General features: G+C 44.1%; 1 protein-coding gene across 2 annotated transcripts in view; it reads right to left on the minus strand.

Moving 5' to 3' along the window:
• SEPTIN9 (septin 9) overlaps positions 1–23,452 on the minus strand; it is a 463,475-nt gene that overhangs the window by 392,630 nt on the left and 47,393 nt on the right. For both annotated transcript variants that reach the window (XM_033960622.1, XM_033960623.1), the window contains exon 2: positions 8,283–8,339. In XM_033960622.1, coding sequence (XP_033816513.1) covers positions 8,283–8,339 — 57 coding nt within the window. The remainder of the gene's footprint in view (positions 1–8,282; positions 8,340–23,452) is intronic.

Below are 23,452 nucleotides of genomic sequence, written 5' to 3' on the forward strand. Positions count from 1 at the left end.
TTCCAGATTCTCTAGGACTGGTAGAGCAATTATTCACATTTTGAAAAAGTTTAAAAACCTGGTTGTTTTCACAATAGTTAATCTGATTTTAGCTGTCGTATAGTAATTCAACATACTTTTTTCTAACTTTTCCATCCATCTAATCTAACCAATTTCTGTTTTTATCCCACAATTTTTATTTGTTATGTTTCATTTTTTTAACGAACTGTAAACAGAGTTGAGCTCCTTAGGGAGTAAATTTGGTATATAAAATGAAGATTTGATTTGATTAGATTAGATTAGCATTACACAATATTAGTATCAGCAGGGAATAGAAATTATTACAGGAAAATCCATATGTATTTTTATGCCCCCCCAAAAAGTACCAAATAAAAATCAAGTAGAGCTTTGTGCAGGTATTTTTCTTAGTCAATAGTGAAAGGAAATATAGAAATTCATCATTTTATTGCATATAATTATATCAAAGAAGAGCGACCAAGATGATAAAAGGGATGGAACTCCTCTTGTTTGAGGAAAGACTAAAATGGTTAGGGCTCTTCAGCTTGGATAAGAGACGGCTGAGGGGAGATATGATTGAACTCTACAAAATCCTGAGTGGAATAGAACGGGTACAAGTGGATTGATTTTTTCACTATGCCAAAAATTACAAAGACTAGGGGACACTCAATGAAGTTACAGGGAAAGACTTTTAAAACCAATAGGAGGGAAAAAAAATTTTCACTCAGAATAGTTGAGCTCTGGAACGTGTTGCCAGAGGCTGCGGTAAAAGCAAATAGTATAGCTGGTTTTAAAGAAAGGTTTGGACAAGTTCCTGGAGGAAAAGTCCATAGTCTGTTATGGAGAAAGACACTGCTTGCCCTAAATCAATAGCATGGAATGTTGCTACTCCTTGGGATTCTAGAATCCTGCTATTCTGTGGATTCTGCATGGAATGTTGCTACTACTTGAGGTTCCGGAATCTTGCTTACTCTGAGATAATGGAATGTTGCTACTCTTTGGGTTTTGGCCAGGTACTGGTGACCTGGATTGGCCACCGTGAGAACGGGCTACTGGGCTTGATGGACCATTGGTCTGACCCAATAAGGCTATTCTTATGTTCTTATGTATGATGGCTAGCACTCGCTCCTGCTACTTACTCAACTCAATGATTTTAAACTCCAACATTTCAGCATGCCAAGCCCTGGCCAGCCCAGGGAGGAAAATCTTGCCCTCCTGGAATCAAATCCTGGTTTCCTACATGCCAGCCAAGCAGCTATCCTGCTGAGCCCCAGGCTGGCCTGCCACAGAACTCATAGGGCCGATTAGTCTGGACATGCAGCAAAAAATCTTATGCCTCACTCTCAAAAACAAACTGCTCCTTGTTCTTGTACGTCAGTCTTTTCCAGCTCTGTACCATGTCTACTGATATTGCATTTTTACACTTTATTATATGCCCTGAAATGGGACATCATACAAAAGCCAACTTTATTATAACACTCCTATTGTTGCAAAGCAAGAATAATTAAGTAGACCCACTTTGGGTTTTTTTTTTTTTAAACACAACTTAGATCCTTGCTTCAATCTCCTGCAGCTACAACTCATGTCTGGGGTCCCCTTTATCCTTCACACGCTGGCTATGAACAATTTCCATGGTGTGCACAGAACTGCTTCTAATTAAGCCCGCATCTGGGGAATAAATTTAAACTTCTGCATGCCTGTGCTATGAAGAAGCTTTGCTCTTAGTAAAACAGCAATCATCAAACTGCCTGTGATGGCTAAAACTCTAAACAACGGGAAAGCTTTCATCTACCCCAGTACCGAAGACTGTCAAAGATTTCATAAAATAATACTTTAACATCGGGAAGGCACAGCTGTACTTATTCTATAAGACAATTATTCTAGGAAAAGTGCTGAAACAAGTCAATAAACCCAGAGAAGTTCTAAAGGTTTGCCAAGTCTTGTTGAAGATTTCTATTGCAAAGGTCTAGTGAGCCCATAGGAGGTCCCATATCTGCAGGAGCTCCACGGTGGGATTTTGCAAAATCACTGGATCCGCTTTAGAATTTGGCAGATCTGCATTATCTCAGTGTGCCATTTGATGGAGTGTGTGCTGCTGTGGTTAGAGCTACAGCCTTGGTACCCTGAGATTCTGGGTTCAAATCCCACACTGCTCCTTGTGACCCTGCCCAAGTCAAATCCCCATTGCCCCAGGTATATTAGAGAGAGTGTGAGCCCGCTGGGACAGTTAGGGAATAATGCTCGAGTACCTGAACAATTTGTAATCCGCATAGAATTTTTTTTTTTTTTTTTTAAACCTTACCCTGTTCAATTGTAGAATTAAAAAGCACCCTCGCGTTCCTATGCTGCCTTTTCCATTCACAAAAATGCTTTTGCAATGAAGAGATGTACAGGCTAAAATAAGACTCTCTCTCATGGAACTATGTGACACAAGGTTTCCTCAGATTACAAAGTACATCCCCCACTCCCCCGGGGACGAGGGGCAAATAACTCGATAGCATTCTGGTCTTAATGCACTTTGCAGCAATGCTTCTCATTTCTTCAAAGAAAATGAATTAATTTAATTTAATACTATCATTTCTACTCTGCTTTTTCTATCTACACAGTTCCAGTGCATTGCAACAAGTTATAAATACAAGACAATAGACAATGAGTAAACTAAAGTATCAGATCTATACTCAGGGTTCTTTTTTATGTAAACTGCTTAGAACTTATGGTAGGGCAGTATATGAGATTAAAGTTTATTATTATTATTTAAGTAGTATTCTGCACTAACTGTTTGGCCCCTTGGAAGACAGTCAGTCAATACAACACCTTCCTGGTTCCAAAACACTGTGGCCATGACATTTTCTGCTGACGTTTGGGTCTTGGATTTCCTTGGCTTTGAGAAACTTTGAGTGCCACCATTGCATGGACTGTTTTCTTTCAGGATCATAGTGGTATAACCATGTTTCATCAACAGTATCTAGTTATTCCAAAGAGTTGGCACCGGCTTGCTGAAAATGCTGCAAAATCAGCTTGGAAGTGTCCACTCAGCATTGTTTCTCATCAGCATTCAAACTTTTGGGCACCCACTTGGCTGACAGCTTCTGCATACCCAACACGTTCCCTGGATATCTGTAGTGTCTCATCAATTGTTTTAATTGATATTTGCCGATCTGCCCAAATCAGGTCATGGACATTGTCAACAATTTCAGGAGTTGACACTGTTTGAGGCCTCCCAGACCTTGCAGCATCTTCAGTCTCGAAATCTCCATGCTGAAAGTTTGCACACCACTTGTTCACTGTGAAGTATGATGGGCATTTGTCACGCAATGTTTGCATTATATATTAAGGGATTTCCTTTGGAGTTTTCTTTCCAGGAATAGGAACTTCATGATGGCTCGGGGTTCCACACTTGAAAATTACACACTTTTTGTTGATATGGTTCAATGATCTACAACAATATCGGTTCATAGACAAAACCGCCGAAGACAAAGGCGCGCGCCGACAACTGAGCACAAGATGGAAGCACGCGCCGAAGAAAAAGAGTGTTTTTAGGGGCTCCGACAGGGGGTTTGGTTGGGGAACCCCCCCCCCCCCACTTTACTTAATACAGATTGCGGCGGCTTTGTGGGAGGTTTAGGGGGTTGTAACCCCCCCTCATTATACTGGAAACTTAACTGTTTCCCTGTTTTTTAGGGAAAAAGTAAAGTTTTCAGTAAAATGTGGGGGGTTATAACCCCCCAAGCCCCCCACAACGCCCCCACAACGCGGCGCAATCTGTATAAAGTAAAGTGGGGGGTTTCCCCCCACACCCCCCTTTAAAACAGTCATTTTCTTCGGTGCGCAGCTCCACATTGCGCTCAGTTGTCTGTGCGCGCCTTTGTCCCGGCGCGCTTTTGACCAGACATCACAATATCAAAACATAGAATTTTTTTCAGCTACAGCGGCAAAATAATGCTCAGAATTTAGGAAGTTGGTCGGGCTGAGAACTTTTCAGCACCCCCTCATCGGTGCCTGTCCGTATGCCAACCAACCACAGAGCTGGAGTAATTCTAGTCGCTTAAGTTACAAATATAAGTGGGGGACCCTGCCTGTGTTCCACCCTTGCAAATACTGTATATGCTATGTGAGTTTTGAAGAATAGCGCTTAGACAGAATTTTGGCTTTTACACACATATGTCACTATTCTACACATTATTCTACACTTTACTATGCATGGAAACCTGAGCGCCTAGTTCAGAAGATTGCCCTTCACATACTTCTCCAACCTTAGGGCTCCTTTTACTAAGGTGCGCTAGCGGTTTTAGCGCGCACTTAGCACGCGTTACATAGAGCTGGCGTTAGTATTTTCCGTGTAGCATGCGCTAAAAACGCTAGCGCACCTTTGTAAAAGGAGCCCTTAGATCCAATACCACTTTATCTTCACTCTTGCCATATCAACTGGTTGTTTGCTTGAGATCATCAGAAAGCAATCAATTTGTCACTCCCTTGCATAAGAAAATTTGACTAGATTTATCAATGTAGTCCACTTTTTTTTTTTTTCTTTAAGTTCAAAGATTTTTATTGATTTTAGCATATAAAAGTACAATAAATGTTAACAAGGCAAGATACATACAAGCTGTGTAACCCTGACTAACTGGAATTCTCTTCCAATGGATCTTAGAATGGAGCTTACTCACTAATTTTTTTTTTTTTTTTTTTTTAAAGGATTACAATCTTAAGCATTCCAGCAAGCCTTTTATGTTGAGAGTTTCTTCTTTTATATTTTTAATTTGGGTATTTGTAAGTATTTATAATCCTTTTGTGTTCTGGCTAAACTATTGTGCTATTCATTTCCCTTCCTTTTTGTTTATTGTTTCTTTGTTTTTGTCGGAGCCTTTGGTTTCAGCATGGTGTTCTTATTTTTTTTATTAAACTTAATTTTGCATTGTAATCTGCCTCGATATTCATTTGGAAAGTGGTATGATAAAACAGATAAATAAATTGTAGAGTCTGATACTCAACTACCAACCAGATTAATGAGAAAATGCATTTGCAGAAGGATGACAGAATTTCAGCAGATGGCTTGATCTGATCCAGTGGCGTAGTAAGGGGGGGACTCCAGGCGCAGTCTTCCTTGGGGCATTGGCACCCCTCCTCCTCTCTGCCCTCCCCCCTTTCCACTCCTCCCCCTGCCGGTCGTGCTCCTTCCCCATAACTTTTTAACTTCGGCATGAGCAGCTACAAACTTGCTACCGGTGTCAGCTTTGACGCTTCCTCCGACGTCACTTCCAGGAGGAAGTGACATCAGAGAGAGCTCAGGTGCAGTCAGCAAGTTTGTCGCTGCTCACGCCAAAGTTAAAAAAGGACAGGGAAGTGACATGTGCATGGCCGGGGGGGCATTACCCCGGCTGCTGGTCACCCTTGCTACGCCACTGATGTAATCAATCCAGAGCAGGGAGGGTAACCTTTATACACAGCAGGTTGCTTGAATGTCACTACTATCCTTAATGGGTTGCAGCATTATGTAATGTCAGAACTGAAAATGCACAGAGCGCCATAGACCTTCTGTGATAAATAAATACGTAGAACTTTAACTAAAATTGATGAAAACAAAATACTAGAGCAGCCGTTTTGAAAATATTTGTGAAATACAGTTTTTTTAAAGTCACCAAAAACTCTGGTTAATGATGTTTCCTGTGTACAGTATATGTCCTGTTTTGTCTATCTTGCCTGTTTAGATTGCAAGCTCCTTCTAGCAGAGACTTGTCTTCTTCGTGACTCTGTACTGCGCTGCGCATGTCTGGTAGCGCTATAGAAATCATAACAGTAGTAGTATATCTCCCATGGTCTTAGGGGACGGCATAAAATTCAATGACAGACTGCATTCCGCCCCTGACCTAGAAGAAGATAACTGTCAATCTATTAGCCAGGTAAGCAGGTACCAGCCCGTGCAAAATTTAAAAAGCAAAAATCTAAAATGTAAACAGAATATGAGCCTCAACCAGCAAGCAGTGCAAACGCTCCAAGAATGGGGTTGCCTCTCCCATCCTCAGCCATTCTTAATCAATTTCTCTGCCACATTCTGCGTAATCTGCAAGTGATGTTATCAGATTATCAGGCAACCATTATAATAATTGATACCCGATAGCCTGAACTATTTGCTGCAAGGTAGATAGGTCTTGATTTGTTGAATCAGCCTTAATTTATAATGCACCAGTTATACAACTTCATCAATCTACAATTCCATTGTTAACGAGGAATTTATTGTTACTCCAAGTAATTTCAAGAAAGTAAGGAATGCTGTTTCTTAAACTAGCAGGGCAAGAGGGGGGGGTTAATCTTGATCTTTTTCTCCAATTCATAATAAATTTGTCTTCTCCGAATTTAATTCATGGCGATTAAAAGATTTACGTTTGCTCACTCTACCGACACACATATCCAGCAACCTGTAGGCATATTCCCAAGATGTTTGGAATAGTATTAATTCAACATCTATGCATGAGAAAAATCGAAATACCTAATTCTGAAATAGTGCTAATTACACTAGGGAGGCAGATTTCATGCAAAATCAATTCTTTTTAGTATCCAATACAACCGCCGTGGCTTTTCGGCCAGGACTGACACAGACACAGTGGCTTCATGAAACCCAACACAGAATAGGGTCAACGGGAGAATTCTTTCTACAGCTACCGAATCAGCAATTGGAGATAAGTATACTTAAGTATTATACAATGTTGGTATAAGAGCACAAATAAGCAATGTTTTTTGGCGCAGTGGAACAGTACTTGTGAAGCAATGAATGATGAGACACATAACATAGCTAATGAGGGAGACTGATGTCTGAAAAAAATTTGGCTATTAAAAGGTAGCAGAAACATTTTGCTGCAAGGGCCTTGCAAAGTCCTGTTCTGAAGGTCCTTCCTTATACTGAGTTACACATATTTACAGAGATGTAGTGGTTTTACACAGAACGTTTTGGGGTGGATTCCAGTGAAAAACAAGACAGCATTTCCACCAGCTGCCCACTAGCACAATCCAATGAACAATAATCTCTTAAATTTTTTTTTAGAACCTGTCAACATATATAAAACACAAGTAGGGACTTTTTCAATCTTCAGAAAGCACAACTTCTCTTAAGGGAAGGGAGGTGAGGAAAAGTTCACGACTGATCTACCCTAATATCTGAACCTAATTAGGTTCATTTCATTTCCAATCGAGCAAAATTGGAAAGTGCTTGAAAATCTACACAACATGCTAATTTCAAGCTCTATCATCAATATTTCCTTCATAGAAGTAGGGTTGCCTATTCCTTGATGGAAGATGCTTTTGCTGTCAGCTACAGATAACTCACTTGTGATTTGATTGATTAGATGGCAAAGGAGCTCATGAGTGATTCAGTGATTGTCATGGAGCGAAGTAAAGAATTCTGATTTAGAGAATGACATGGGGACAAATTTGTCCCCCTCCCCACAGGAACTCAATGTCCCTGTCCCGTCCCCACGAGTTTTGTTGCTGTCCCTGTTCCTGCCTCATTCCTGTAAGCTCTGCCTTAACTGCAGAAGCCTCAAACTCTTATGATTTCAAAGTGTTTGAGGCTTGTGCAGATGAGGACAGAGCTTAGGCATTGGTGGAATGAGGCATTATGACATCACAATCTGAGCTCTAGAATGTTGCTACTTATGATTTCAAAGTGTTTGAGGCTTGTGCAGATGAGGACAGAGCTTAGGCATTGGTGGAATGAGGCATTATGACATCACAGTCTGAGCTCTAGAATGTTGCTACTTATGATTTCAAAGTGTTTGAGGCTTGTGCAGATGAGGATGGAGCTTGCAGGAAGGGGGCAGAGATAGGAAAAGAACTTGCGGGGACGGGATGGGAAAATGAGTTCCCTTGGGGATGGGGAAAAATTTGGCCCCCATGTCATTCTCTATTCTGATTTGTCTCCATAAATTTCCTATCTGTGAAACTGCTGCCTTTGAAGATATTATATTGCAGCAATGACATTATTAGAAAACAATCTCGACAAAGAGTGCTTGAAGAACCTTGCAGTTTGCTTTTTCTCCTATTAAGGAATGAGCCGCCCCCCCCCCCAGTGCTCTCTTTCTTAAAGGAGATAATGAAAGAGGTGAGGTAATTTTCAATACAACTCTACATAAAAGCAAGTGAGTTCTGCTTCACCCTCCTTGGCTGAGGGATGTTTTGAGCTTCCGGTCATTTCTCATGGAGTTCATCCTTTAGAAACCAAACCCATCATGTGCGCAGCTTCCTGGCCCCTTCACATTGCTCAGAGACCTGGGAGGGGGATAAATGCTACTTACTTGGACTTGTCAGATCACTGAGCTTCCGGTGTCTCCCACTGGAAGTTCTCGACATTCCTAAGGATATAGTAGAAAAAAAAAGGAGTCTTATCACCTTTTGCACTAGAGGATCCTATCTTTCTTCTAATCTAGTCTGAGAGGAAGTGGGCCTTTGGAAAGGATTTATCTAGATAGATACCAATATTCGTGGTAGTTTCATTGTATGTCCTATCTTAAATTTTCCAAATGTACAAATTAAATGTACTCTAGAAACCAGAAAAAGTTAACTCAAAAATGGCTCAACAAGGCTAGAGGCCTAATAAATATTAGTGACAAAGGGAAAACACAATCAGTTTGTGAGACTGCTATCATCAGTATAAGAAATTTCACTCAACAGGCCATCTTATATACAATATCACTGTAAAAATAAGCCTAAAAATATCAATAAGAACTTCAATCACTTATCTGAAGTAATTGCCCAGATGATCCATCAAAAGCGCACTGGACTTTGGCGCGCTGACAATTGCGTACAAGATGTAAGTGCACCGCCAGTTCCGCCGCTTTAAAGCCTTACCATTAGAGCTGTGAGGGGGATTTGGGTGGAACCCCCCAGTACATGTACAAGTCCTCACGCTCCTATTGGGGGGGGGGGACGACCACCAACAACTGAAAGGAAAACAAAAGTTTTCAGTGTACTTGTGGGGGTTTCCCCATCAGGTACACGAGAAAATGTACTGGGTGTTCCCGGGTTCCCCCCAACCCCAACCCCACCAAACCCCCCCCCCCACAACGCTAACGGTAAGGCTTTAAAGCAGAACGACTGGCGGAGCACATACGTCTTGCTTGCAATTGTCAGCACACCTTTGTCGGAGCGCTTTTGTCCTGTGCTCAATTGTTACGGTACCAATTCCTCATGTGTGTTTACTATCAGAAGCTGCTAAACATGTAACTTTTACAATAATAATCAATATTAGCCACACTACATTTCATTGGTTTATTTCTATTTAGTAATTTAGATGACAGAATCCCAACAGCTGTTTATTGCAGTTCTATGTCGCAGTGGCTTGTGAATAAAGCAGACTCAGAAGAGCAGAGCTATAAACTAAATAGCACTGCAGTATAAGAGCAGATAATGCTATTATCTAATATAATAAATCCCTAAGCGCGCATGCGCACTCCCACCTGCGTGCTCCCGTTTTCCGTGAGCTTTAGGGACCCGCAGGTAGGAGTGCGCATGCGCGCAGTGGCGCGGAGCCTGTCGGACTCGGCGGCTCTTGCAGTCTGAACTTAAGGATGTGAACTGGCCAGGGCGATGTCAGCGGGGACCGGAACGGACTAATTGCTGCCTCCCAGGCTTCTCCTCCTGCTCCAGCTGGGCATAAAAAAACAAAACAAAACCCAGAGCTCGCTTCAGGTCCGGCAAGGGCTATGGGTCCTGAAACCTTCCGATTCAAGCAGCATCTGCAGCACTCTAGACACACTGCTTCGGGGCCTTCTACTGAAGGCCCCGAAGCAGCAGTGTGTAGAGTGCTGCAGACGCTGCTGGAATCGGAAGGTTAGCCTGGACCGCGGGAAGGGAAGGAGGGGGGGGAAAGGGACTAAGGGAGCCAGCCATACCGTGGGAAGGGAAAGGGGGGATAGGGGAAACGCTGCTGATGCACAGGGAAGTGGTGTGCAGGGAGGGAAGTGGTGTGCGGGGAGGGAATCCTGCTGTGGCTGCTGCACAGGGAAGTGGTGGGAGAGAAATGCTGCTGCATAGGAGGCAGGGAGAGAGACGAATAGAAAGAAAAGAAGAAAGACACAGGGGCAGGGAGAGACACAGAAAGACAAACAGACAAAGGGGGCCAGGGAGAGAGACAGAAATAAAGACACACAGACATATATTCTAGCACCCATTAATGTAACGGGCTAAAATACTAGTTAGTCAAATAAAGAGCTAACAGTCATTTTGAGCCAATCAGGGCCTTAGGCCCCTCCCACTGCATCCCAAGATGCATTGGGAGGGGGAGGGCCCATCATTCGCAGCACGCTGCCCTGTAGGCAGGAGGGAGTGGCTTCCCTCCTGCTGATCTGTCATTGGCAGGTAAGGGGGGTGTCCCAGGGATGTGGGAGGGGGTCCAACAATGTAGGGGGATTGGGGGGATGTCGGGGAGGGTCAGAGGATGTCAGGGGGTTCAGCAATGTTGGGGAATGTCGGGGAGGGTCCAGGGATGTCAGGGGCGGAATCCAACAATGTTGGGAGATGTGGGGGGGGGGGGTCTAGGGATGTCAGGGGGATGGTAGGAGCTCCGCAGCAGCTCAACTGATCCTGGCAGGAGGAATCCTCATCAGCTAGGCTAGCAAGAATCCCCGAAACCGGTTCAGTTGATGGGGATTCCTTTGCCGTCATCAGACAAGGTATTTGGGTACGTCTACAAAACTTGCTTTTGTGCATTTTTATGTGAACATTTTTATTTTTAAAAATGGCCAAAAAATATAGATGTCCTAAGGACCAAAACTTATACATAGGTCATTTTCAAAAATAAAAGATAGATGTCTGGTAGTTCTGCTGAGTTTGTGGACGTTATGCCAAAACCTCCAATCTCAGACTTAGACATCCTATCGAAAATACCCCTCCACAACAGGGGACCACTTTGGTTAATGAGTTTTGGGCATCCCTGCCAGACTTTTTGAAGGGGGCTCAGGCCCCTGAGGCTTCCAGTGGCTACACCACTGGTGAAAGAATGGAATCTAATATAATAAAGAGCTAGCCGCGCATGCGCAATCCTATTTGCGTGTTCCGTGCGCTATAGGTCTGTGGCCGCAGGAGTGCGCATGCGCGAATCCCCAGCCTTGACCGCGGCTTGAGGCGTATGCGCCAGTTAGCTGCATCGGGCGACAGGAGCGGCTCTGGCAGCGGATGGCGGGAGGAGGGCTCATGGTCCTGCCGCCGCTGCCGCTCCTGTTCACAGCGGCCTGCACGTCGCCGACTCCCCCCCCTCCCGCAACAACCGCTACCGCTCCTGTTCTTCCCCTCCCTCCAGTCACTGCTGCCATTCCTATTTAAAACGGCCTGCTGAGGTTCGCGACCGACTGTAGCGAACCTCGCAGGTCGCTCTCCACATGGTAGCACGTTCCCTCTGACACGATTGCGTCAGAGGGAACATGCTACTGAGGTGAACAGCGGCCTGCGAGATTCGCTACAGCCGGCCGCGAACCTCAGCAGGCCGTTTTAAATAGGAATGGCAGCAGTGACTGGAGGGAGGGGAAGAGGAAAAACAAGGGCCATGGAGCAGACAAGAAAGGGGGCTGTTTTGGTGGGAGGGTTGTGCTGAGTGCAGATAGCAATCATGGGGGGGGGGGAACAGAAAGGGGCCATGGAGCAGGTAGGCATTGCAGAACAGGGGGAGAGGGAAAGGAGGCTGCTTTGGGGGGAAGGGTGTTCTGGGGGCAGACAGCAATCAGGTGGGGGAGGAACAGAAGGGGGCCACGGAGCAGGTAGGCATTGCAGAACAGGGGGAGAGGGAAAGGGGGCTACTTTGGCAAGCAGGGGGGCCAGGGAGACAGACAGAAAGAAAGACGGACAGACAGGGGACCAGGGAGAGACACAGACACAAAGAATGACAGACAGACAGCGTCCAAGGAGAGAGAGACAAATAAAAAAAAACCAGACATACAGACATCTATTCTGGGCGGCGGGAGGAAGGCAGTATGGAGTGCTGCTGGGAGGAGGGCTTCGAGCCGCACAAGACTGTCCCCAAAGCCCCTGCGGACAGTTGGGCCAACCTCTCCTTCCTCACCGACGCCGAAGAAGCTGCAGGCCCCGCTCCCTGTCGCGCTCTGAGCACTCACGATTGGCTGAAGGTGTCATGCGAGTGCTGCAGGTACAGAGGGATGCTTTTGTTGCAGAGGTGTGCTGGGGAGAGGGAAAGGGGTATGCTGGGGGCAGACAGCTTTGTTCTGGGGGGGGGGGGCAGGGGAATGACACAAGGACACAGACACAAAGAATGACACACAGGGGGCCAGTGAGACAGACAGAAAGGAAGACATTCAGGAGAGACAGCCAGTGTCCAAGGAGAGAAAAACAAATAAACATAGACAGACAGTGGCCAAGGGGAGAGAGAGAAAGAAAGAAAGACACACACATCTATTCTAGTACTCGTTAATGTAACGGGCTTAAAGACTAGTATCTAATAAATTAGTCAAATTCTAAATTCAACTGGTAACCAATAGTTTAACAAGAATTGCAGAAATACAATCATATTTAGATTAACATCCCCCTTCCACACACCCCTCCCACACACACACTTTTTGCCATCTATAAATATTTCAAAGTTTTCTTAGGAATTCCAAGCAACAAATCCTTACAATAATCCAAGTTGGGAGTAATCATGTTCTGAATCGCAGTTCTAAAATTAGACGTTTAGGTAATCTCATATATTTGAACATTTTTTAATTTAGAGAAAATCAGTCCAGTCGTTTTTTTAACTTGAAATTTCACTGTCGATGCTTAATCAAGAATTATTCCTAAAGAGCAAACCGCGATAGCGGTGATTAGCGCAGGGTGCTGCGCTGCTCCAGACGCTCATAGGAACTCTATGAGCGTCGGGAGCAGCGCAGAGCATTCAGCATGGCTTCCTGCACTAATAACCACTATTGTGGTTTAGTAAAAAGGGGGGGTGGGGGGGGTCAATAACTGGAATATGAATTCCATCAATTGAAAGCTGAGTAGGAAGATTAGCAACAGGATAGCCATAAAAATAAAATGAATCTGAGTTTTAGACTTGTTTATGTTTATTAAACTTTATATTAAAAACTTTATATAGCTCAAACTTATAAATGATTGGCGTAACTTAAAAAAAAAAAAATCAGGCCTATGTTTCCAGACAGATTTGCAAGGGCATCAGGCTGCCAAGTGGTACAAATTAATATCTGAATATTTGAACAAAAAAACAAAAATACGTTTAAAAGATATTTGGAGCATTGAGACAAAGCAGCAGATTTCTGCTTCTCAATGGCCACGGATTTGGACTTGGAGGATGAGATGTACAGCGTCAGCGTCTATGAGACAAACTTGGTTCTTTTTTGTTACATAGAATTTTTTGGTCCCCAGTTCGTTTGTAAAAGTTAGATAGTTCAAAGTCTAATAGATGCTGGCACTGTCATCTTGAAGTAGGGACACTGGATCACTTGTTGTTCTATTGTCCCTTGATACTCAACTTCTGGAAGTCTATCTGGGGGAATAATAGAATACTGGAAACTTCTATCCCATTGTCATATGACATTGTTTTATTCGGCACCTTGTTACAAACTAAGGGCCTGTTTTACAAAGCTGCGCGGTAACGTCCCCGAAGCCCATAGAGATTTAAAGGGCTTCGGAGCTGTTGCCGCGCGGCAGCTGCTAACGCGGCTTTGTAAAACAGGCCTTAAGAGTCCAATTAGTGCAAGCCAGAATAGATTATATCTTATTATGACAGGGATAGCGATGCAGTCAATTACAAAAAAACTGGGATAGACTGAATTTTAATTTCTGGTGGGAAACCCTGTGCCAAGTTTATAGGTATGAGCGAATGAATTCGGAACAGCTGGGACATTACAAAAAATTTAATGAGACATGGGGACCATTAGCGACATTTGTAAAAACTGATCACTAGTATAAGCTTTTGATTTCTAAAAGGAGGTTCGTACACATCCAGGGAAGGCGGGTGGAGGGAAGGGAGAGGGAAATATATCTATATCATTTCTGTTAGATAAAAGTGCTGTTTTATTGTACCATTGGTTTGTATATTTTATTGCACCTTGTCTTTATTTTAAAAATTAATAAAGAATTATATTTAAAAAAAACTTTATATACCGCATAACGGCCTAAAAGGATCCATGCAGTAATCGATGGTCCTTAAATATAAACATAAGAAGTCAAGATTATCATCAATAGATTGCTCAATTCTGTAAAAAAATTGGATGTCATCAGCATATAATCCAATACTATAGTCCCAAAGCACCAAGCAAAATGCAGAATTAAAAAGGGGTAGAGGTTAATGCTGAACCATAGTCAGGATAGGAAGAGAAGACTCTTATTGCCCTTTTTAACGACAAAATTCTCTTGATGGAAAAAAAAAAAAAAGAACAGGAAGGAAGTACAAGTGCAGCGGAGAGCCTTTGAGCACGCAAAAGCTCCGAGTGCCCAGCTGCGCCCTGTCCTCTCTGATGTATTCCTGTTTGTGTGGGGGCGTGACATGAATAGATGTTTTGAGTGTACTTGGATTCAAAGGTCCCGCATTTTTCCTCTTTTCTGTTTTTTGGCTCATTATGGCTGCCACAGCTCCCAAGGAGAGGCAGCAGTGGTAATGGAGGGCAGGAGATCCAAACAGGAGGAAGGTTTTAAAGCTCTCACCCAGCCGTCCCAACTGGGGACAAAGTGAACTGGAAGCCAGCACCATAGGGACTTCCAGATGAGCATATTATAATTTTGGCAGGATCTGGCCTATTTTTCCTGCTAATTTCTCTTGTTTCTCCTAAGGATAACTATTATGTTTGCACAAAGAAATGGTTGATTCTCCAGTCTCCAATGTCAACAAATATATCCAGGTCCTAGGTAATAGATTTCTAATCTAATCTAATCCTTAGGTTTGTATACCGCATCATCTCCACGTTCGTAGAGCTCGACGCAGTTTACAGTAGGAGAAATAGGAAGGAACTACAACAGAGAGTTAGAGGTAGAAGTGTGAAGAAAATTTAGAGGACTTGGGATGCCAAGATATAAGAGTTTCTTTGATTCCTAAATTGGAGGGAGACTTACATTTTTTGAGAAAAGCCAGGTTTTCAGATGTTTGCGGAAAACTTGGAGAGAGGTCAAGTTCCGAAGAGGGGAGGTAAGGTTGTTCCAGAGCTCAGTGATTTTGAAGTGGAGGGAGGTCCCTAGCTTTCCTGTGTGGGAAATGCCTTTTAGCGAGGGGAAGGTTAGTTTTAATTTGTGGAAGGATCTATTTTCAAATACCTCACAGTTATTTATGGATGAAAATCAAGATGGACTTGCCTTCTGTTTTCAGGTCTAGGACTAGAACCCCCCTCCACTGAATGATTTGGAAGGGAAATTTATGCAGAAAGTCTTAAGGAACAAGAGGTATCCAAGCCAGTGGTCACCAACTGATCTGGAAGCAAAAATGTAGATTTTGAATTTTCAAGGCCTACTGTCTGTTTTTGGCAGATAGTGAGGAGAGAGTCTACCTGGCAGTCCAGTCATAAAGTGCCCAGCAGTTCCACTCACTGCTATATAAATATACGATGGTGCAAAGCCACTACATGTGTGGGGGAGTTGGGAAGGAGGAATTGAAGCTGAGGTATTATGGGCCTTCATCCATGGCCACTAACAGTTTTAATCACATTCTCCTCTCTCTGAAATTAAAGTCATTGCAATGGCTGTCCTCAGTATAGGCCAGAGAGCACCTCTGCTTTTGGAATCCAATATGAGGGCATTCTGAATGCCACCTGTAGATGGTGCTACTGAGTGATGACCAGAAGCCTTCCAAGCCAATCCTTCCTAATATCAAAACCTGCCAAGTTTTTCTTTCTATGTGTTCACACCATCCCCTGTGTGTAGCTTGAAATGTCACTTCAGAACTCTTGATCACATATATAAAACCATCTCTCTTCATTAAAGGCAGTCATTCTTTCACTAGAAATTTGACTTGCCTGGAAAATATTCTTCATACTCAGTTCCTCTGCCTTTTTTTTTTTAACTTTAATATAAAAATGTCTCTGTGGTTTTAGCAACTATGTGGCTGAACCTTTGGGCCTGTTCCAGAAAGCCACACATTTCATTTTGAAAAGTGGCCCACAGTAAAAAGGAGGGGGAGAGAGCAAGACCCCCACAGCTGAATCAACCTTTCACGCAGTATCCTGTAGTCCTGCTCAGAGCATATCCAAAGTGCCATCAGCTGATTTTTAGGTCTCACTGGTTGTTTGGGGGAAGGGATGAAGAAACCCATTTAAGAATTGTTGTGCATAATGGTAATTTCTCAAAAATATCACAAGAAAAACGAAAACGGAGTAAACCACTAGATACTCTACTAAGGTTTACTTGTTTTAAGAAAGGCTCAAAAACTGAAGGAAAAGGACCTCAGAAATCCACGCCAAAGATTATTGCAGTCTCAAAGGCTTATTCGTGGATGGGGATTTCATTCATCGGTCCTACAAATAAAACCTTCAGAATAACTATATAGCATATTCAAATTGCATTCTTCTTTGAATTTTTCTTTTAATAATTTTATTACTCAATTTTTTCAATGCTAATATGTCCCCAAATGGAATACTAATAATCTTTTTTCGAAAGTATATTCATGTGCTAAAAAGAAAAATAGAAAAGCAATTAACACAATGAAACTGCAGGGAAATACTTTTAAAATCAATAGGAGGAAATATTGTTTTCACTCAGAGAATAGTTAAGCTCTGGAACGCGTTACCAGAGGTTGTGGTAAAAGTGGATAGCGTAGCTGGTTTTTAAGAAAGATTAGGACACATTCCTGGAGGAAAAGTTCATAGTGTGTTATTAAGACATGGGGGAAGCCACTGCTTGCCTTGGATCGATGGCATGGAATGTTGCTACTTTTGGGGGTTCTGGAATTTTTTGTTATTCTTTGGGATTCCAGAATCTTGCTATTCTTTAGGATTCTAAATGGAATGTTGCTATTCTTTGGGTTTTGGCCAGGTACTAGTGACCTGGATTGGCCACTGTGAGAATGGGCTACTGGGCTTGATGGACTATTGGTCTGACCCAGTAAGGCTATTCTTAAGTTCTTATCTATCACATGATTCCTCAATCGTGCAGCATATTGTCTTTCAGACCCACAGATCCGACGGGACCCCTTTCGCCCTGCACATCGGGCCTTTTTCAAGGGAATTACAGGGTCTACCTTTATCTTTACAGAAGCAGAAGCTATATTAAGATGCGTCTCCCCTGATGAAGCTGTTTGCAAAACAGGGCCTTGTTGGGAACACTATGAAGCGAGTCTGTATCTGGGAATGAGCGGTGAAAAAGACTAAGAAGGTTTAACCATAACGCTCAAACCCCAGCGCTTGGATTTCTGCTAGCCTGCATTTTGGTGCCGGGCGATTGGACATTTTGCAGATAAGCGATGCTGTCATTTTGCTTCTTTGGTGAATTACGACCGATTTGAAGAGTTGTTGTGAATTAAAGAATAGAATGGAGTTTTTTGACCTAGTTCAGGGGTAGGCAATTCTGGTCCTCGAGAGCCGGAACCAGGTCAGGTTTTCAGGATATCCACAATAAATATGCATGAGATAGATTTGCATCTCAAGGAGGCAGTGCATGCAAATCCATCTCATACATATTCATTGTGGATATCCTGAAAACCTGACCTGGCTCCAGCTCTCGAGGACCAGAATTGCCTACCCCTGACCTAGGATGTGTTCCCTGCCTCAACTATTGTGTTTGAAGCAGAACAGTCCTTGCGATATTAGTTTATCTATATCACTGGGGACATTGAGGTATTTTTCTCCATTTACCTAGTTAGTCACTTAATTAAGTTATACTTATCGATTAAGCTATTTCACTGGCAATTTTGGATGAATGATTTTTTGGTGATTTAAGTTTATATCGAGTGATCTTACATAAACTGAAAGGGTGACTGAAAATCCACTTAAAAATATTTGGATAACTTTACAAGGTGGCCACCCTGCTTAATATTGGTCTCGTAAAATTAATCTATTATTTTGTTAATTCACCTGAAAAAAAACTTAAGAGTTGCTCTACTTTCCAACAGTGGCCACCCTAGGTCATAAGTACCTAACAGAATCCCAAAAAAGTAGCAAGATTCCAGGCTACTTAATCTTAAGGATAAACAGTGGCTCTTTCTCTACAATGTTGCTAAAATCCAGACTTTCCTCTCTGAACACACAACCAAGACCCTCATCCATGCTCTCGTCACCCCTCACCTAGATTATTGCAACTTACTTCTCACGGGTCTTCCACTAAGCCATCTCTCCTCCCCTTCAACCAGTTCAAATTTCTGCTGCACAGCTCGTACTCCGCCAGGGTCGTTATGCTCACGTTACCCCTCTCCTCAAGTTGCTTCACTGGCTTCCTATCCATTTCCGCATACCATTCAATTTCCTCTTACTGATCTACAAGTGTATTTGCTCCGCAGTTCCTCAGTATCTCATCTCTCCCCACACTGATGGAATATAGAATATGAGGCATGCAGCAGAGTTCTGAACAGATTGAAAGGGAGAGAGATGGTTTACCTGAAGGCCAGTGAGAAGCAGGTTGCAGTAGTCTAGGTGAGAGGGGATGAGAGTATTGATGAAGGTCTTGGCCATGCACTCAGAAAGGAAGGGTCTGATTTTAGCGATATTGAATCTTTCAGCAGTGGCAATGACCTACTACCATTGGCCTACTCTGGAAGCCACCTCTCTGCAGGTCCCGCCTATCCAGGAACAGGAAGTCTCTGTAAAGAGCTGGCTTCCGGGGCAGGCCAATAGTAGTAGGCTCACCATGTTGCCACTGCCTGAAGATTCGTGCAGTGTCAGAGGAAGTAGATGGGGGCTTGGGGTGTCGGGAGAGCCAGGGATGTAAGCCAGACAGCCATCCAAGCAGCAAACTGGCGGCCAGCATCCCTGAAGTCTTCAGGCCCCCCTGAAGTGTTTGGGCCCGAGGCATGTGCCTACTAGGCCTACCCTTTAATCTGGCCCCGAGTCTGACTAGACGCACACTTCAAGTTTATTTTAGTCTTGTTACACCTAAGGTTACCAGACATTCGGATTTCCCCGGACGGCTTTTCAAAACCCGGCACTTTGGGAATTTGAAAAGCTGTGTCGGACAGGGAGGAAGTCTGCTCATGCATGGCTGTCACGCAATGACATCACGCGCCCGTGACATCATCACATAGCGTCTGCGCATGTGCGGACTTCCTCCTTGTCCAACAAGAGCATGCAGCAGGGGCGGGGCTTGGGGCGGGATTAGGGTGGTGTGATCATAACTAGGCAGGCCTGTGGGTGGGGCTAGGGGGGGGTCTGGATTTTCCAAAAGGAAAATCTGGCAACCCTAGTTATACCGCAAATAGCATGTCTAAGTGGTGTACAATTAAAAAATGATGGTTCAGCTGTTTTTGGTGGGTCTGACCTGCGTCAAACGCTTTCCCAGCTCTTTACACTGCTTCTTGCTCAATTCCTGCTATGCCCTTGGTTCTTGTCTCATGCCTGAGGATTCTTCCAACACACTCGATTCCTGCTCTGCCTGCGATTCCTGTTCCATGCCTATTTCTGTTCCCCGTTTTGCTCTTACATGGTTTCTGCAGGGCCGTGGTAAAGTATGTGCGACCTTTCTGGTTGTGTAGGGTGCAAGGGAGGCAGAGCACCAAAATTGTCCCTGCTTCGCTATGATGTAGTGGGTAAGGTGAGAGAGCTAGGGGACATATCACACAAGGCATATTTCTGGCTTGGGATGCTTTGCCTGCTCGAGTCTGCCCTGGGTCTAGCCTCTTCATCATTCCTCATACCCAGGGGCGGCTCTGACTTGCATATTCAACAGTAAGCCAGAAAGGAAATAAGAGAGTAAATCGTTATAAGGATAAAAGGCTTTCGGTTTTGGAAAGCTCAGTAACTTCCATAACAAGAATAATTCATCTGCTTTTGATCAAGGCATGAAACAAAGACAAGATTAAGGAAATACAGTAGATACATATGAAAAGGAGCTGGATTTGCATTTTTAAAATCTATGGCTTAAACCGGGATGTCTAAACACATTTCCAACTCAAACAGGCAGTAAGGCCCGGATTCTGTTAACAGCGCCTACGTTGGCAGGCGTCTCCAGAAATCACACCGGCTGCGTGTCAATCTTTGTGCCCCCCATCCCACTGGGTTTTTTGTTCCTCTCCACACAAGCCTACTGTGTTGGAAGGGGAGGCCCTCTCCTGCGATATGTACTCTCCGCATAGGTCTACTCCTTCTCTTCCTCCTTCTTCTTGCCGGGTATAATGTCCGCATAGAAATCCACAGGCAGCGGCTGACCCAGAAGCAGTCCTTCCAACGTCAGAAGTTCCCTCTAATTTGGAGGATGTTCCCTCTGATGTCAGAGGGAATGCTTCCAGGTCACCTGCTGATTGCGGATATGTGAACTGTGCAGGGGGAGGAAGAGAAGGAGTAGGTTTATGCGCTGCTTCTTCTGGGGGGGGGGAGAGAAGCTTCTTCTTCCAAGGGGTTGGGGGGGTCTTCAGAAGGGTTGCTACCAAGCTGATATTTCTTCTGGGGGGTTGGGAAGGCATGGCCCCCCATGCAACCAAGCTGTTTCTTCTTGTGGGGGGGGGGGAGGTCTTCTAGAGGGGTTGATGCCAAGCTACTGTTTCTTCTGGGGGTTGGAGGGTATGGCCAGGGCAGGATTAATTCTTCGAGGGCCCCTAGGCACCCAAGTACGCTGCCCCCCCCTGCCTCGCCCCCACCCCACCCCCATTTATCTGTTTTCTTATTTACTTCTTTATTTCCACTTGTATTTCTTTCTTTTTTTTAAATTCAAAACAAACAAAGATTAGCATACCAGTGCACAGTTTTTCTTCTATGCAACCCCCAAACATCTCTGAACAAAACCTCCCTTCCTTCCCTTCCCACCTACTTGCTCAGGACTTAACTCTAAACCCTTTCCATACATATATAAAAGTGTTCAAATGCATTGTAAAGCAGTAATACTATCCGAAACATAAGTCTATATTAATAACCAAGTTTGCAACTCCTCTGAACTCCCTCACTCTATGTCGTCCAACTGTAACCCATATATAAAAATACATACATATGGGTAACTACTCTAGTATGTTCCACTCCATGTATGTTAATTTGTAACAAAACAACAAGGCAAGCGGTCCACCATAGAATCCGACGTGGAACAAAAGAAGATAGGCAGCCAATAAGGAGATTCAAATCAGGTATATTCAAGGTGCTCCCAGGAACCATGCCTGATGCTTTTCGCCAAACAAGGCTGGTCAACGCTAACAGAAAACCATGTCTTTCATATACACAGAACCACCCTCACCCAGTATGGAATAAGTAATCACAAATTAAACTCCCTACCCCCTTTTTACTAAAGCACGAAAGAGGTTTTTAGCGCTGGCTGGCGGGCTGAATGTTCTGCGCTGTTCTGACGATCATAGGAATTCTGTGACCATCGAAGCAGTGCAAAGCATTCAGCAGGCTGCCTTGTGTTATAAACTGAAGGAACGGTACAGTTTAGGAGTGAAGAAACAGTGGTGCAAATCCCCCAATACTGAACAAAATATAAAGATAGCAGATGTAAATTTGAAAAAAAAAAAGAGAAATAACAAATCACTTTACAAATTAACAAATAAAAATAAAACAAAAAATGGAAAATAAGATACCATTTTATTGGACTAATACATTTTTTTAATTAGCAGGTCAAACCCTCTTTCCTTAAGTCAGTAAAGTATACTGCTGTTACAGTATCCTGTCCTGACCTGAGGAAGGAGAATTTGGTCTCTGAAAGTTAGCCAAAAATATATTAAAATTAGTCCAATAAAAGGATCAACATTTCTATTTCTAAACATTTATCAACACAGCTAAAATATTACTATATCCTAAAGCAATAAAATAAAAAAGACTTTTTTTTCTACCTCTGTCATGTGGTTTCTGCTTTCCTCATCTTCTTGTCATTCGCTTCCTTCTATCCAGTGTCTGCCCTTTCCAGAAAATCTCTACCTCCCTCTGCCATCTCTCTTTCTGCTCCCCCGCCCCTCTGGTCTAGCATCCATCATCTTCCCTCTGTTCCCCCCATGGTCTGGCATCTCTCTCATTCCATCTCTCCTTCTCTCCCCGCTGTGTTTTTTAGTGTCTCTCTCTTCTCATTTCTTCCACTCAGATCTGATATCTGTCTCCCCCATTTCTGGGAATTCTCTTCTCTCTTCCCTGTTCTTCCTTCTCTATTTCCTGCCTCCGTCTAAATTAAATTCTTTCTTACTATTCAGTCCTCAGTTTCCCTCTTTTCACTGTCTACTCACATCTTGCCACCCCTTTCCTTCATCCCTCCTCTATCTCACTAACTATCTTCTTCCCCCCCATTCAGCATGTGGGAAAGCAGCAGCAGTGGTGAGGAGGTGAGGGCCCAGGCAATTCCATCAGTTATCCTGCCCCCCTCAGTGAATTGCCTGGGGTGGAGGGAGGGAGAGAAGAGGGTAGATGATGGAAGTGGGAAGAACTTGTGCCGTCAGTGTCAGGCGCATGTGGGAAAGCAGCAGTGGTGAGGGGCTAGAGGTTATCTTCCTCTCATTCATGTCCCTGCCACCCCTGTCCCTTGGTCGGTTCCACAATTTCACAATTTTCAGCATATCCCCTCCCTCTATTCTTGTAGCCCAGCATCTCCTCTCCTGACATCTCCCTGTCCTTTTTCCTTCACTATCTTACTATCCCATCTCTATTCCCTTCTGTCCCTCTCCCCATGATCAATCATCTCACCACCTCTCTCTTCCCTCCCCCTCAGGGTCAAAGATTGCTTCCACTCTCTTTCCTGTTGTTCTCTCCCCCCTGTCACCCTATGATCTAGCACCCCTCCTGCCCTTGTCCAACATTTCCCCTTCTCTCCCTCCCTCTCATCCCCTGCTCCAACATAATGTATTTCTATTGCCCTTCCATCTTCCCCTCCCCAGGCCTGTGGCTTCCACTCATTTACTGCTTTCTCCTGCCTCTGCCGAAGCCTTCCCCCCCAGCGAACGGCAACACCGGGGCCCCCCCTTAGATCAGTGAAACAGGCTCCCCCCAATTGGTAAAACAGGGCCCCCCACCCCCCCTCAATCGGCGAAACAGGGCCAGCGACTGCTTTCTCCTGCCGCTGCTGAAGCCTGTAAATAACTTTAACACACGCCACGGGGCTCTAACAGTGCGCGTGCTGCCGACGGCTTCCTTCCTCCCTCTCATGACGTAACTTCCCATTTGGTTGATGGAGGAGGAGAAGGAGAGAAGCCGGTAGCGTCACGCGCACTGTTAGAGCCCTGCAGTGTGCGTTAAAGTTATTTACAGGCTTCAGCAGTGGCAGGAGAAAGCAGTCACCGTCGAGGGGGGGAGTGGTGTTGCCGATCGCTGTGGGGGGGGGGGGCAGACTGTCACTGTCTGAAAATTTTTTTTTTGAGTGGTCTCTTTCAGTGGGTCCCCCTAACCATTTTGGGCCCTAGGCATGTGCCTACTTGGCCTAGTGGTTA

Source organism: Geotrypetes seraphini, chromosome 10, assembly GCF_902459505.1.
Source record: "Geotrypetes seraphini chromosome 10, aGeoSer1.1, whole genome shotgun sequence".
Classification (NCBI taxonomy): Eukaryota; Metazoa; Chordata; class Amphibia; order Gymnophiona; family Dermophiidae; genus Geotrypetes; species Geotrypetes seraphini.